General features: G+C 53.8%; 1 protein-coding gene across 3 annotated transcripts in view; it reads left to right on the top strand.

Moving 5' to 3' along the window:
- Positions 1-9,545, top strand: part of KIF18B (kinesin family member 18B) — a 32,901-nt gene extending 23,356 nt beyond the window's left edge. For all 3 annotated transcript variants that reach the window (XM_030541684.1, XM_030541685.1, XM_030541683.1), the window contains 8 exons: positions 1,230-1,342; positions 1,850-1,982; positions 2,593-2,693; positions 4,196-4,413; positions 5,925-6,516; positions 8,074-8,187; positions 8,548-8,645; positions 9,360-9,545. In XM_030541684.1, coding sequence (XP_030397544.1) covers positions 1,230-1,342; positions 1,850-1,982; positions 2,593-2,693; positions 4,196-4,413; positions 5,925-6,516; positions 8,074-8,187; positions 8,548-8,645; positions 9,360-9,466 — 1,476 coding nt within the window. In that variant the 3' untranslated portion in view covers positions 9,467-9,545. The remainder of the gene's footprint in view (positions 1-1,229; positions 1,343-1,849; positions 1,983-2,592; positions 2,694-4,195; positions 4,414-5,924; positions 6,517-8,073; positions 8,188-8,547; positions 8,646-9,359) is intronic.
- The last annotated feature ends 5,181 nt before the right edge of the window (positions 9,546-14,726 follow it).

Below are 14,726 nucleotides of genomic sequence, written 5' to 3'. Positions count from 1 at the left end.
AGGTTCAAGCAGGTACAATTCGTTCACAGGGAGTCGAAGTTTGTATACGATAGTAGAGATGAAGTGAGCTGCTAGATTTCAGTAAGTCTCTCGGTGTTACCCAGAATAATTGTGGGGAATTCTGTCCACTTGTTCAATATTCCACACTATTAGAATCCAAAACAGTTGAAAGATGCAGAATCATTCCCTTGAACCAGTATTTATAGATTCTTGCTCACAGAAAATTCACTGACAGCTTCTATATCCATTGCTGAACTCAACGACTCTTGCTTTGAAGTTAGCCTTCTACTTTTTGCATTCACAAGCAATGTAGTTGCAGCAATTGTCTGCTGTTACATTCTAACAGGGATCGAGACGTGAAAACAATACAAGTATCATTCACTAATTTTCATGCAGTTTACACACCATGTAAATTCTCACTGACATACAATTCTGATCTAGGGTTAATTACATACGGGGTTTACATAATGTAATGAGATAGTAAAACAACAGGGTATAACAAGACAATAACATCAGCATTTTGCTAGTTTTCATAAATTTAGAGCAAATGTAATTAGGGGACATATGCCATGTAAGTGCAGTGTGATAACATCCCCCTTTGTGAATTGGCTTGAACACACAATGACCTCTTAGCATTTCTTTGCTCTCCACACAGCAGTGAATTGCACTATTGCTCCAGCCTGAGCTGGCAATCTGCTGGGACAGGTCACAACACTGATAAATGTCGGGGCAGAGTAAGACTGAACTGAATGTCAAACCAACACAGGGGTTAGTGCAGTGGCTGGATCCTTGGGACACTTGGACCTGAAGGTGCTGCACAGTCTGATACAAGTGAGCACAGAATCCAGGGGGGTTGGCAGACTGCTTGGGGGAAGAAGGAGAATAAAGGGCAGGTACCTGTCTGCTCTCCAAGGACTCCAAGTGTCATGGGTGGGGGCTGGGGAGGGGTCTCCTGGAAATGCACGAACTTCTCCTGACTGCAGTCTCTGTAGTGGAGTATGACTACTGGCTCGTGAGGAAGTGGCAGACATGCCTGGGGACTGTTACGTGGTGTCCCTTGCTGCTTAGGGACTCAAGTGAAGGAGGAACACAGCAAGTCCTCAGTGTCAAGGTCTCTCCTGCAGTGCATAGGCTGCTGCTCTAAGAAGGGAAGTGTTTTGTGGAGTTGCCAGCGAGTGCCGTGAATGGATGGGGAAATTGGATCTAAATGGGTGGAATTTCCTTTGCAGGTGGCAAATCTGCGAGAGAAGCTCCAAGCTTATGAGAGAAACACCCAGGATCCAGACCACCAGGTTCCAGGTCCTCAGGCACAATCTAGCCCTTGGCAGGTGGAGCTGCTTAGGTACGTTTCGTTGATCATCAAAATCTTATCCTGCCGGGATCCTGAACAATGCTGAATGCTACATCCTATCCCCCAGCTTTCCCCATCAAGGACTTTTAGGGTTCATTTTACTCTTGATTGGATCCCAAATCATAGTCTGAAAGCAGAGCTGATTGGAATGTAACCACACCTGTTGACTTGCTAAGCACATGGTCATGTCAGTCAGACACTCCTGCCTATGATCAAGCCATAGTCTGCCCACCAGAGCCCGGGTGGACAGAGTGACTCGCTAACAAGTGAGATGGAAGGTGGTCCTTGAAGGCCTTTTGCCAGACTAAGCAAAGAACAAGACTTGGAAAATCTGACTGTAAAAGAAAGGTCTCCATGAGGGTCTCTTACCTCCCCAGAGAAGCCTGTAAGTGGTGGCAGAAAACACGGCAGTTTTTCACCCAAATCTGCTCAGGCAACTTCTCCTAAATAGCTTGTCTCCATGTTGTTATGGCTGCTTCTTCCTCTGCATTGCTACAGGTCAGCAGAAGCTGCACAGGTGTCTCCAGATCATGAAGTCCCTGATAAGGGTAACCAGGAAATGGTGATACAGCAGCAGGAGCGGAAAGTGAGACCCCCCTTTCAGCAACAGGACCTGGGAGCAGTGGAACAGGTGAGAGAAGGGGTGGTTGGCAGAGGAGCACTCAGGCAGGTCTAGAGACTTGGCAAGAATGAGACAGCTGCAGGGTGAGGGGAAGTGCAGGATAGTGGAGAGACACTGATGAGGAACAGCAGGGCTACGGCAATAACTGTGGGGGGATGAGCAGCAGGGGAGTAGAGAAGCTGCGAATTGTGGCCGTGGAAGATGAGCATTATCATGGGGAAAGGATAAGAGACGGCCGCACAGGATCACGGCTCTGTAGAACACCTCGCTGATGGCCGTCCCCAGGGCACCTTGTTCTGTGCTATAAGACAAGAGTCCAGCTGAGACGCTCTCCAGGTCATACTGCAGTACAAGGGCACAAGCTCAATGGACGTGTGATGTGCAGTGCAGCCCACTTGTCTGTCATGCTGCTTGGCTCTGAGGTAAGGTACTAGGACAGTCCCACCTACACGACACGTTACTGTCTGGGGGGCCAGTTACAGCGTGTGCTGAAGCTGTGTCCTCTGCTCTGTAGTCAACTCTCCCCTCCATTAAACCTGCACCAGGTGAGAGTGGCAGGAGCTGGCAAAACTGAGCAAAAGCATTTGATACTAACGTTCCCTCCTTGTGATCAATTCAGGCGCCAGAGAAGGATCTTCGTGACCATGCCACAGACCTTCAGCAGAAAACCAACAAACCAAGCTCTCTGCTACAGGGAATGCCCCGGGATCAGACCCAGAGGTGAGTGTTCCCTCACCGCCTCCCCCACTGCCACCCCTACATACGTGCACATGGGAGAAAGGGATGTGCTCCTCCCTATGGTGAGGTGAACTGTGTGGCAGTACCGTGGTGGGGCTGTGCCCAGGCTGAAAGAACCAGCCCAGTCTGCAGGGTGCTTGTGCTCCTCATGGGGATTGTGAAGGGGCAGGAACAGTCATGAGGGATACAGGGCCTCTGCAGTTACCTGTCCTAGAAAGGCAGCACCTACCATAGATACTAGTAGTCGGAAAGTAACTGCCCTTTCTCCATGAATCCCAGTAATATGGGTTCTGCCAGCAGAGCAGGGTCGGAATTCCCAGTGTGAACCTGTGATGGAGTAGGGGCTGTCTGTGTGGGGAATGGGAGAGCAGGGGATGGACGATACTAGAGCCTGTAACCTGAGCTAGGTAAGGGAGGGGAAAGGTCAACACCTTTGCCCGGGAAGGAGGACAAAGGAAGGGAGTGGCAGGGGGGAAGCAGTTTGAGTTTGGGCTTGGGGCTGTGTGGGCGGAATTCAGGGGATCCTAGGTAGGATCCAAGCACCCTGAAAGCCCAGAAGGACTCGATGGAGGGGTCCTGACTGTGCCTGCAAGCTCTGCTGTAACCTGTGTTCCTGTTGTCCAATAAACCTTCTGTTTTACTGGCTGGCTAAAAGTCACTGTGGGTCCCAGGAAGAGGGGTGCAGGGCCGGACTCCCCCACACTCCGTGACAGAACCTGAACTTCAGACTGGTAGAAGTCACTTCTGGAAGCTCTCCCTATGTCCTGGGCTTCTATAGGTTGTGCCCTGGGCTGGGTCTATGAAACAATCTGCTGAGATCTCTACCCTAAGTCTGTTGCCAGAATGGATCCCTTGGGAAAGTTACCCTCCTCCCCCAGGCCTCCCACTGAAGAGTCTCACTGCCAGCCTGGCCAAGAACCAGAGGTCCCAAAAGCCCAGCTCAGTATCCCAAAAGCTCAGCCCAGCATCCCAAGTGCCCCCCTGATATGAGCTCTGGAGCCAAAGGGTGGCTATAGAGTTGACAACCTGCAGGTTTTGTTGCTGGTGAACTCATCAAGCACTCTGCTATTGCAGTCTTAAAATAGTCTGACCAGATCTTACCACCTTGGATTGGGCTCCACTGTCCTATCCGTTACAGCTGAGGTACAGCCTTTGGACTGGCAGCAAGCTGCAACACTGCTGTACTGTAAAGTTTGGCCACCCCTTGTACTAACAGTCTGTGCTCTGGCACAGCCCTAAGAGTACACCTGGAATTGAACAGGTGCGTCTGGGTGCTTCCTGGAACCAATGGAAGTAGGTGGTATGTGGGTGTGGGGTGCCGATGATTGAACCTCGGTGCCCAGAAGACCTTGGTCGAAGTCACTATTTTCAGCTTCCTAACTGGTTCTTGGGGCCAGGTTCTCACATGCTACACTGCACTAGACTATTGGTGACAGTGTTCATCTCTTCTAGCGAAACTCATGTTGTGGCCCTTTCTACCCCAGGCTGGTCATTGCTGTCCTGCATGTTGCACAAAGGCAGTACTCTCTGCTGAAGGCTGCCAACCTCCTAACCCCAGACATGGTCTCAGAGTTTGAGGAACTGGAATACCTGGTGCAAAAAGAAACCGGTAGGAGTCAAGAGCCAGCTGGGACTCTGGGCGGATTCGAGGTGACCCGTGAAAGCATCCCAGCCCAAGAGGAGCAGCAGCGCTCGAATAACGGTGAGCTTGTGTGGATGTGGTCTCCAGAACAGCTGGGCCTCAACCCCTATGTTCTGCTGTCTCCCCGGGATTTGAAGTATGTGCATGAGCGACAGGGTGGAGGAGCCTGGAAGGCTCTGTGCTGTGGCTCACACTTTGGGGTGGTCACTACTGTCCTCCCTCCCAGTGGGAGTGGCTGCCTGCCCTGGAGCCGCTCCCTAGCCTCCCCTGCAGCCCAAACGCCCTAGCAGGCTAGAGCACAACTGGGTGCAATATGTGTAACTCAGCGTCTGGGACCCAACTCAAATGCACTTTGAGGACAAAGGCAACTTGAGGATGGGTGGGCAACTGGGTGGCTGCAGCCCTGGGACTTGGTGCAGTGGCCTCTGCCGCCAGCTAAGTACCTCAGTGAAATCATTACAGCTCTGGCAGGTGAGATGAGCTCTGAGTGCAGGTCGCGGCATTGGCCACGCTTTGTTCGTGTTTGAAGGCTTTCTCTGTAGCTAATGGGGCCAGGGGCACTTCTGATTTCAAACAACCCAGCCTGTAGATTCCGCAGTGCAATTATACACACATTTTGAAAAATTGGATGTGGCCATTTATATGGCAGTATAATTACATTCACAGAAGCCTGGACATAGCCCTGCAAGCCATCTCCCAGCACCGAATAGCTGAGGCTTTATGAGCCTCCTCCCTGTGTACGACGGGTCAGTATTTCCTGGGTTTACAGATCAGGGAAGTGAGGGTTAGAGACTTTACAGGGTTTCTTTTTAATTCTGTGTTTAGACTTCAGTGCTTTTGGTGCCTGCACAAAACTCAACCCAGTGACCCCACAGCTCTTCCAGCTGCTGGCTGCCCCTCCCCAAAACCTGGGGAACATACACCGCATACACAGACGGGCCTAGGGAGCCGTCTCTCATAGATACTGCCACCCATCTCCAGAGGCACCTGCCACGTCAAATCAGTAGCAATACCAATGTGCCTATTGGACTTCAGAGTCTCAGGGACCTCCCCCTTTTCAAGATAAAAATTCTGCTCTGGGCGGGCAAGGCTTTTTGTTTGTTCTTTTAGACTTGTTCTCTGGAGGTTGACTTGTCCAGGCTAATGTTTACACCTTTGTAGTTTGGTTGGCTTGGGTGGAAGGGGTGTCATGCCTGGTCTCTGGATTGCAGGGATGGGAGACAGCAAATGTGAACGTCTAGTTCCCCTCCCCGAGAACAGCTGCTAGCAGCTCCCTTCCATGTAAACCAGGGGGCTGGTTTTCACGTCAAGCTCGGGCACATCAGGCAGTGACAGATGCCTTAGAATCATTGAGGAGTTGGGCAGAGGGAGAACCCAAAAGACCTACCTCCTAATGTCTATGACTATGCCAGCATGGCCTTTCTTACCTGCTTTGGGGTGGGGGCACGCAGGAGGCTCTGCTGTAGGGCTGCTTAGTGACTGCCCCAGGTGTCTGCTCTGGGCGGCTGACACTTAAGAGGATGAGGGGTTGTGGCTGTATCTCTGAACGCTCTACTTATCTACTCTTCTAGTGGTGCTATTGGCCACCAGGCTGCAGGGTGCGCCTGCCACAGAACGTGCTGTCCCGATGACGAGGGCTGTGACGCGTTCCTCGCAGGAGCTTATGTTGGTCCCTAGTCCCTCAGCCAAGACTCCCAGCCTGCCGACGAAGAAGAGGAGGAGGTCAGAAATGAGCAGCCCATCCAAAACAGGAACTCCTGCCACGCCAAACCTGCAGGCGAAGCGCCAGCGGAAATCCTCCCTTCCTGGCCGGCGAAGGCAAAGGGGCTCCGCAAATGAATCAGCTGCTCCTCCAGTGACAATCAGTCACAGCACCCCCATTGTTAAGGGAGCTAAACCTTCTCAGCTAGTGCCTTATTGCATCCCCAAACCCTGCCCAACAACAGTCACCAAAAGCCGGGTGCCCCTGACAACATCTGCTGCCCAAAACTGCTGCACTCCAGCTACGCTGACCGTCCGAGACCTGAATCAAACCTTTGACCTTGCTGAGGACAGCTGTTCGTCTGGTGTGGACAATCCTGTGAATTTCAGTGCCCCTGAGTTCCCTGGCTGGGAGAATGTCCAGTGCGTCTTAAAAAAGCCCGAAGATTCCTTCATGCCAAGGTTAGTGCTGCTGGGACTCTCTGATCTACCAGTTCCACTGTAACCTGCTCACTGTGCCCCACTGGGTTGGGATGGGGAACTGGGCTGGTTCATTTCATTCTGCCTTTTACTCAATTTCATTTTCTGGTTCATCTGTACTCGTAGGATGTTCTTGTAGCTTTGAGTCAAAATGCTACAAGAGGATTCTTTCTCTGAGACTCGTATACCCCAAAACTAGCAGTCAGATATGTGAACAAACACCAGTCTAACCTTGCACATGCATTGTTCATGGAGGATTGGAAAGTGTTTAAAAAATCCATTCCTCCTCGTCCTTTCCTGTCGATATCCAAGAGGAATCTCTTCTTCAGATGGCATGTCCAGTTCTAAAGGCTTGTTAGAATCCAGCAGTACCTCGCCTCCCCTCTGAATGCTGCCTTTAAGGCACTTTGCAGGTGCAGATAAATGAATGATGAGACTGTTCCATTGTACCACCTTTATTTTGACTCCTGCCTGCAGCTGCACTTCAAAAATGACTCCGGTTTGAGCTGAGTTGTATAAACCGGATGTGTATTGGTCTGTAAATGTAGGCTGGGAATGTGCCTGGTGACAAAGTAGATACTCCAGAATGCCCTTTATATAAGAATCAGTGGGGAAACTGAGGCACAGTGGGGTAGTGACTTGCCCACAGTCACCTTGCAAGCCAGGAATAGCACCCAGGAGGCCTGACTTCAGTCTCCTACTCAAATCTATAGATGCTGCAGCCTTGCTTGGAACTTTAGTTATAAAGGCTTGCATTTCATCCATTTAGCTCAGACGTGGGCAAACTACAGCCCGCGAGGCTGTCCTGCCAAGCCCCTGAGCTCCCAGCCAGGGAGGCTACCCCCGGCCCCTTCCCTGCTGTTCCCTTTCCCCGCAGCCATGCTGCTGCGTGGGAAGCACTCTGACCCACCGCTCCTGTCGGGCTGCCTGGCTTGTGCCCACCCAGCTCCCAGGCTTTCCAATAAGCCAGTCCTGCCGCTCTGAGCAGCATGGTAAGGGAGCGGGAAGCAGGGGGAGTTGGATAAGGGGCAGTCGGTCCTGGAGGCGTTCAGGGAGCAGGGGACAGTTGGATGGGATGGAGGTTGGGGGGGGCAGCCAAGGGACGGGGAACAGGGGGGTTGGATAGGCGGGGGGGGTTGGATGGGTTGGGGATTCTGAGGGGGGGCAGATAGGGGGCGGAGGCCAGGCTGTTTGGGGAGGCACAGCCTTCTCTACCCAGCCTTCCATACCATTTCACACCCTGGTGTGGCCCTTGGGCCAAAAAGTTTGCCCACCCCTGCTCTAGCTGGTGAGCGAGACCCCAATTCTCTGCCTGTTTATGGAGTCAGTTCCTCAGTGGTCTCAGTTAATGTCCCATTTCTCCATGGTGTAGCCCATAGGGCTAACTTGCCTTTATTATGTTCACTGCTCTGCCTTCATTATAGGGACTCTTCTGTATTTACGATGGCAATGACAGTCCAGACGAGATGGGCCTGAGATTCTGTGTAGGGGAGAGTGTCTCAGTGCACATGTGTTAACTTGTTATCTGATTGGATTCAGAGCCTCCGTGCCCGTGTTCACCATGAAGGGCTCCTCCATCCCACCCGGCAGCATCCCGAAGCCATCCTCCTTGATCTGCAAAGCAATGGGACAGAAAAGAAGACGTTCGGTGAGGTAAGAGCTCGCTGGAGGCCTCCAGCCCAAGACCAGGTCACCAGCTGGTGGATTGTGTGTGTCCATATCCTCCCTTGCTGGTTCCCCAGCAGCTGTCCAGGGCAGCCCATGGAGGAGCCAACAGCTGTCTGAGGGGCCACTGGAGCATGCAGTTCTCGTGCGTCCCTTCTGAGCCTGACTGCTCTCCCTCTCCTGTAACAGGGCTTCTCTCCCCAGTGCTGAGGCAGGTGCGATGATGTTGAGGGGCTGAGGGGGATGAAGGTAACTGCTGCCCCAGAGCCTCGAGGTGCCTGCAACTGTCCAGGAAATGGGCTCCTGCTCTCTGGTGGGTGTTGCTAATTGCCCTGCCTTCCATTTCAGCACTGCCTCCCGCTCGCTGGGGGGGCTGCGGAGCCAGAGCCGAATTGCCAGGCTCCAGAGCAGCACCGTGAAGTCCTTGCAGACCCCAAGTATCCCAGGTAACCCCTTCTCTTCTCAGTGCTTGGCTAGACAGGCTGGGCTTCCTGCCTGGGGATATACTGTGGGAGCAACCCGTGGGCTCAGGCAGGTGCTAGGCTTGGCCTTGGCTAGTCCAGGTGCCAGATGAATCTCGCCTGCTACAGCTGAGCAGTGGCCCTTCTACTCAAGGAGGGGGGTAATGGGGAAGAGCTGCCTGAGCTGCCAGTGTGCAGTGACTGGGTAAACTACAACAACTTATGCAAATCCTTGTGTTTCCCCATTGTGTCCAGGCAGCCCAGCTGGGGTGCCTGTACCCATCCCCCACTGCCTCAGCGATCTGTTCCCAAAAGCATGCTCAGCCCTAGGGTGCAAAGAGTGCCTTGCCTCACTGAATCCCCCCCGTCTGTCATGGGCCCTTGGGGGCTGGACCGTGGAGGGGAGGGGGATAGAAACATGGATCCGAAGATCCTTTCCTCCTCCTGGGCAGAGCGGTGGCTCTGGCACTACCCCTTGAGCTTTCATGCCTGCGTAGCATGAGGGGAGGAGGGCAGCAAGTCTATAAAGGAAGGATGTGGGACCTACTGGCTGGTGCCAGGGGTGGGAACTGGGCTCCAGGGCTCCATTGTGGACGTGTGGGCTTGCTGCAGGTCTAGGAAGCTCTGAGGGGCTGCAGGTGCCAGCGACCCTGTCCAGTGATGCTTTTATTAACCTTGTTTGTCTGTTTTCACCTCCAGAGCGGCCTCCCTGCACTCTGGGCAAGAGGGGCAGAGCAGAGCTAGAAGCAGCTGGTGGGAAAATGCTGGCTGCACCCAGGTCCCAGGCCATGAAGCTTTTCTGCTGACGTGTCCTTGGACCCCAGGGTCATCGACGCAGGGGCCGCTTGGCTGTTTTAGCTTAGCGCTGCCTGCCAGACCAGGCCTGGGACACGGCTTGCATGCCTGGAGCATGGACATCTTCCCCCTCTCCTCATGTACAGACTGGACTCGCACCTCCCTTCTGAGGCAGTGTTCCCTAAGCTGCCACTCGCTGGGCCACTCCCATCAGTGCTAGCTGTTCAGTGCAGTCTCCTCCGGCCTTTCCTGCTCCTCTCTTGGCAGCGGAGCAATGAGAGCAGGAAGGCAGCGCTCCTCCTCGTGTCTCTGCACCCTTTCCCCCTCTGCAGGGTGGCAGCATCCTGCTCCTCATCTCAGCAGTCTAAGGAGAAGACTGGAATGGGGCCTTCTGCCAGCAGTTCTCTTCCCCAGCCCAGGTCCCACTAGTGTCCAGAAGCGACTTAGGGCAGCACCCCGGCATCCCCAGCTCCTGAGCTGAGCAGCCGGGGCAGAGCACTGCATCGTCACACACCCCAAAGCAAAGCTTCCTTGACTCCTCCTGCTCCTCGGCCGCACCGGCCAGGAACTCTTCTCCTCGAGGGCCAGAGTCTGATCTCAGTTACACCAGTGAGTTCGCTGGAGTTGCTCGGCATTCACCTTGTGCCTGGCTTGGTTTTACTAGTGGAAACAGGCTGGGGCTGGGTTCTTAGCTGGGCTTTGGGGAGTCTCCTGAGCAGCACAAATGGGCTGTGTAACTCTCCTGCAGTCAGAGAGAGCCCTGTATTTTTATACCAGATGGATTATTGCTGTTCTGTCTTTAGATCCTGTGTAAACTCCTCTTGGGTGTCTAGTGCTAACAGATGGCTGCAGCACTCCCCTTTTTAATAAAGCTCCTAGGTGTGATACTTCTCACTTCCCTCCCAGCCAGAGCCTGTCATGGAGCTGCTTGGGGATGGGCCCTCCTCCAGCTCCCTAGATGGCTAATGATTTGGGTATCCAATTAGCCTGTCCCTCAGGCTCTCAGAAAATCTCAGCCAAGGCCTCTGCCACCCCGCTCTTCCGTTCAGTGCTGCACCAGCTGGAACTTTTCCAGTGCCTCTGAGGGCAAACGGGGTGAAACCCCAGGTACCTGGGCTTGCTCTAGAGAGAAAATATTGGGTGTGGGCAGCCACGCCTCCTGCTAGCATTAACCAGGAGCCTGTTTGTGAACTACAGTGGGAAGTGTCCCAATCTCTCAGTTCTGCTGGAGCCTCCTCTGCTACCCCCTCAAGTGACCGTTAGTTTCAGGCCAGATCCAGCCACTGATTCGCATCATCCCATCACTAGTGCTTGGCACTGCCTCTGCCCAGGGGAGGGGAAAGAGTCTCACTAGCGACCCCCTGATGTCACCTCTTCTCTGCACCCCAGAACCCAGCTCACATCACCTTCCTCACTGCAATCAAACTGGGCCTCCCAGACAGGACCTCTGTGGGGCCCCGAGTGTCTTTTCCTTCTAATCCAGAGGGGGCAAGCCTGCGTCAGGGGCTGTCCAACTGCACACCTTTGAGCTCAGACTGGACCCCACAAAGGGGGAGAGGGACCGACCTGAAGAAGAGCCCTGTGGAGCTCATAAGCTTGTTTCTCTTGCTAGCAGAAGTTGGTCCAATAAAAAATATTCCCTCCCCCACCTTGTCTCTCTAGTATCCTGGGACCAGCTCAACTACAGTAACTTTGCATCTGTTTAGGGGCAAGGACTTTCTTGCACAAAGCCTTGGGCCCAGACAGTCCAGCTGAAGATTCACAGAACTGTTACAATCCAATGAGAGGGGCGGAGCAGTAAGCCCTGGCTTTTCAATATGCCGATCTGTTTAATATGCTAGCACTAGACTCATTTCCCAGCGAGCTGTCCCCTTTGCTCCTGATGCAGCCCTTCCTGACAGCCAGCTTAGTGATCTGCTGCTTCCTCGGGGGGTTACAAACTTCCCCTGCCCTCATTATTTTAGCCCCTTTCTGGTGTAACGCTGGAGAGCTGGATTGCAAAGGCAGATGCTCGTGTGCACCCGGCTTTGCATTGTTGGAGGCTGGAAGATTATAATTAAAACTTTCAGCTCCCTTAAAGTTAGGTCCTCTCATTAAGAGGCGGATGGGGGCTGGGGGAGAACCCAGCTTTGTCTCCCTGGAGCTGAGTGACTGACGTTTTTCACAAGAGACGTTAACACTTTGATCTCATCTGCGTAGGAGCTGGGAAAAACTAAATATCTGGGGAGATTAGCTGAGACTTTCTGTTCACCCCAAAGACCTTCCCCCCACCTTCCCTGCAACATCGCTCTCAATCCATCCTTCCTGTGCTACGGAAAAACCGTTGCCTCAGCTAACAAGCTCGCAGAGCTGAGCTGACAGACGCGCCGCCTGCCAAGGTGAGGCAGACAAGCAATTAAAAAGTGTTGCAGTGGGTCAGAGTTGCCTGCTGTTGTTTTAAAAGGCCTGGGTGTGATTCTAGAGATCAAATGGGGGTGCAGGTGCAGCTGGATGCTGTAGCCAAATCCCCCCACCTGCACCCCGCTCCAGGTGAGATCTGCGCTGCCTGCATGCACAGCATCAGCTGCTGCTGGATGTCTCCGCTGTTCAGAACTAGGCAGCATGGTCAAATGGCCAGAGCAGAGAACTGGGTTCTGCTCTTGGCTTGCCCAGCTCACACCATTACTGCTCATTTACGGTTTGCTCTGCGTTCCCGAATGAGGGCTGGGGTCCCCTGGTGCAAACACACAACAGGGGAGACAGCCCCTGCCCCGAGAGCTCACAGTTTGTGCAGACGGGATGGGGATGAAACGGTGAAGGGTAGCAACCAGCATGTGCTGTCTCAGGGCTTTGTCTGCCCGGGGGTCAATGAGCCTGCCTAGCTCCCCAGGCGCTGGGAGGTTTAACTGCGCCCGGGTGAGCTCGCGTCCCCAAGGGGGCGGGTGTTGTGATGCTGAGCAGCATAACGCCTAGGAATGCTGGGAGCCAGCAGGCCAAGTCAGGTGCCCAGGTTTGTGCTGCATGAATGGGGAAAGTTGGGCCCCTGGGAAGAGGAGCCACCTATGCCAGCCAGTGGGTGATGCTGATCACAGGGGTGTGCGCTAAGCCCCGCCTCTCAGTGAGAGGTGCCCCTAAATCCAGGCTATGAGCTGTGACCAGACCCCCCACCCACCTGAGCAGGATCCTAGGCAGAGGGGGAATTAGGCAGGTGCCTCACTGCACAATGAATTGGGGGGACTGAGGTGCTGGTGCCCACCAAGCTGGGCCGGGGGAGCCCAGGTTCAGTTCCCCCCTTTCTGCCATGTGGGGGGATGGACAGATTTGAACTGGGATCGCCTGTCTCGGTGCCCTAACCCCAGGGCTGCAGGTACATTCTCACACGGGTCCAAAGGACACTATTCATGCCACAGCTTGCTGGTTAGGGTGCTCTCCCGAGAGGTGGGAACCCCTGGTCTCCTGCATCTCAGGGGAGTGCTCCAGTCCCACTGTCTCTGCTGGCCAGACCCACACTGGCTGGCAGCCTCTGAGCACCCACTAGCTCAGGCCTGCGTGTGACAGTGGCCGAGTGCTGCTGGAGCGTGGCTGGGAGATGGTGTCTAGCTGGTGAGAGGAGGCAGCCATGCGTGTGTCCAGAGGCAGAAAGTAGGCGCTTGGTGAGGTTTTCCCTGGGAGTTTCAATACCTGCAGGGTCAGGCAGGAGTTTTGTGGGGCATGAATCAGGACTTAGGCCCCTATGTCTCTGAGCTGCTCGGATGGGAAGGGCTGCGGAGATCCTGTAACAAACCTGCAGCCACCTAGTGCGTCGCATCCCCATGCTGCACAGCAGGGGAACTTCGGGCTCCCTGGGGGACAGGAAGGCTGGAGCTCAAATCCTCCTGCTCCAGGAATCCAGCCCCCTGCTGCTTGAGCCAAAGGAGAAACTCCCGTGGGAGTTAGTGCTCTGGGGCCTGTGACATGGGTTCAGTTCTGATTCCACCCAGCGGAGGGCAGGCCGGTAATTTATATAAACCACAAGGAGTCCAGTGGCACCTTAAAGACTAACGTTTATTTGGGGATAAGCTTTCCTGGGTAAAACCCACTTCGTCAGATGCCTGGAGTGAAAGTTCCAGCTGCAGGCATGATGCACTGCCACACGAAGAGACAGGAGTTACCTTGCAAGTGGAGAACAGGTGCTGACAGGGCCAATTTGCTCAGGGCAGCTGTGGTCCACTCCCAGTAACAGATGAGAAGGTGTCAATTCCAGGAGAGGCAAAGCTACTTTTGTAATGAGCCAGCCACTCCCAGTGTTTAAGGTGCCACCAGACTCCTTGTTGTTTTGAGGGATTCCCAGTAATTTATAGCCTGTCGGTATTTTTAAATCAAAGCAGAGAGCTGCTGCTGCTGCTGGGCCCAGATTTGCGCCAGCAGGGGAAGCACTTAGATATTTGGGGCTTGGCGAACAGGCAGCATCTGCTGCAAGAGGCTGATCTGCTCAGCTCTGGTTTCTTCTCACAGCAGCATGGCCTAGTCCCGGAGTCCTAGCATTTAAGGCCTGAAGGGACCCCAGACCATCTGGGCTGACTGCCTAGACAGCTCCACTGGCATGGGCTGGATTGTCCATTGGGAAACGTGCATTTCACCGTGCCCACAAAAGTACTTCCCTGGCCAGCAATCGCAGTGTACAAGCAGGCAGAGTATGGAAAGTGCTGCCTGCGAATTGATGAATGCGAGCTTTACGGAGAGTGAATGGTATGAAGTGTGATGTCACCCCACCACAGTGCTGTGATAACTTACATTGATAAAAATGGGGGGAAATGCCTGTTCTCCAGCAACATTGCAAACAAATAAAGAGCAAAGTCTGCCAAGCCTGCGTACAGCACAGACCCACACACAGACCCCAACAACCGAAATGAGCCCAAAGCGTCACAACCCTCAGGACACTGGACTACGCTGTGCCACAGGCCGAGGGGCACCAGGGCCCCTGCAAGAGCAGGGAAAAGATTGTGTGAGATACACCAGGATAATCCTAGCCAGTGACACCCTCACCCCCGGCAGGCTGAGGTGAATGTGAAACCCCTCAAGGCCTCTGCTAATTTGTCACCTGGGAGGATATTCCTGCCCCACCCCACATGCAGCACTCGGTTAGACCCTGAGCTTTGAGCTAGACCCACCAGCCAAGCCCCTGAGAGAGAGAAAATGCCCAGTGCCACCCCAGATCCCTGGTGCTCCCCAGCCATTCTGAGGCTTCAGAGGAGGGAGATAAAACAAACAAAATTAAAAAACTGACTATATTGCAGGGAGTGTAGTGGGTGT

The sequence above is a fragment of the Gopherus evgoodei genome, chromosome 23, assembly GCF_007399415.2.
Source record: "Gopherus evgoodei ecotype Sinaloan lineage chromosome 23, rGopEvg1_v1.p, whole genome shotgun sequence".
NCBI lineage: Eukaryota > Metazoa > Chordata > Testudines > Testudinidae > Gopherus > Gopherus evgoodei.
The sequence above is the reverse complement of the archived record's forward strand: the minus strand, read 5'-3'. Positions and strand labels throughout refer to the sequence as shown.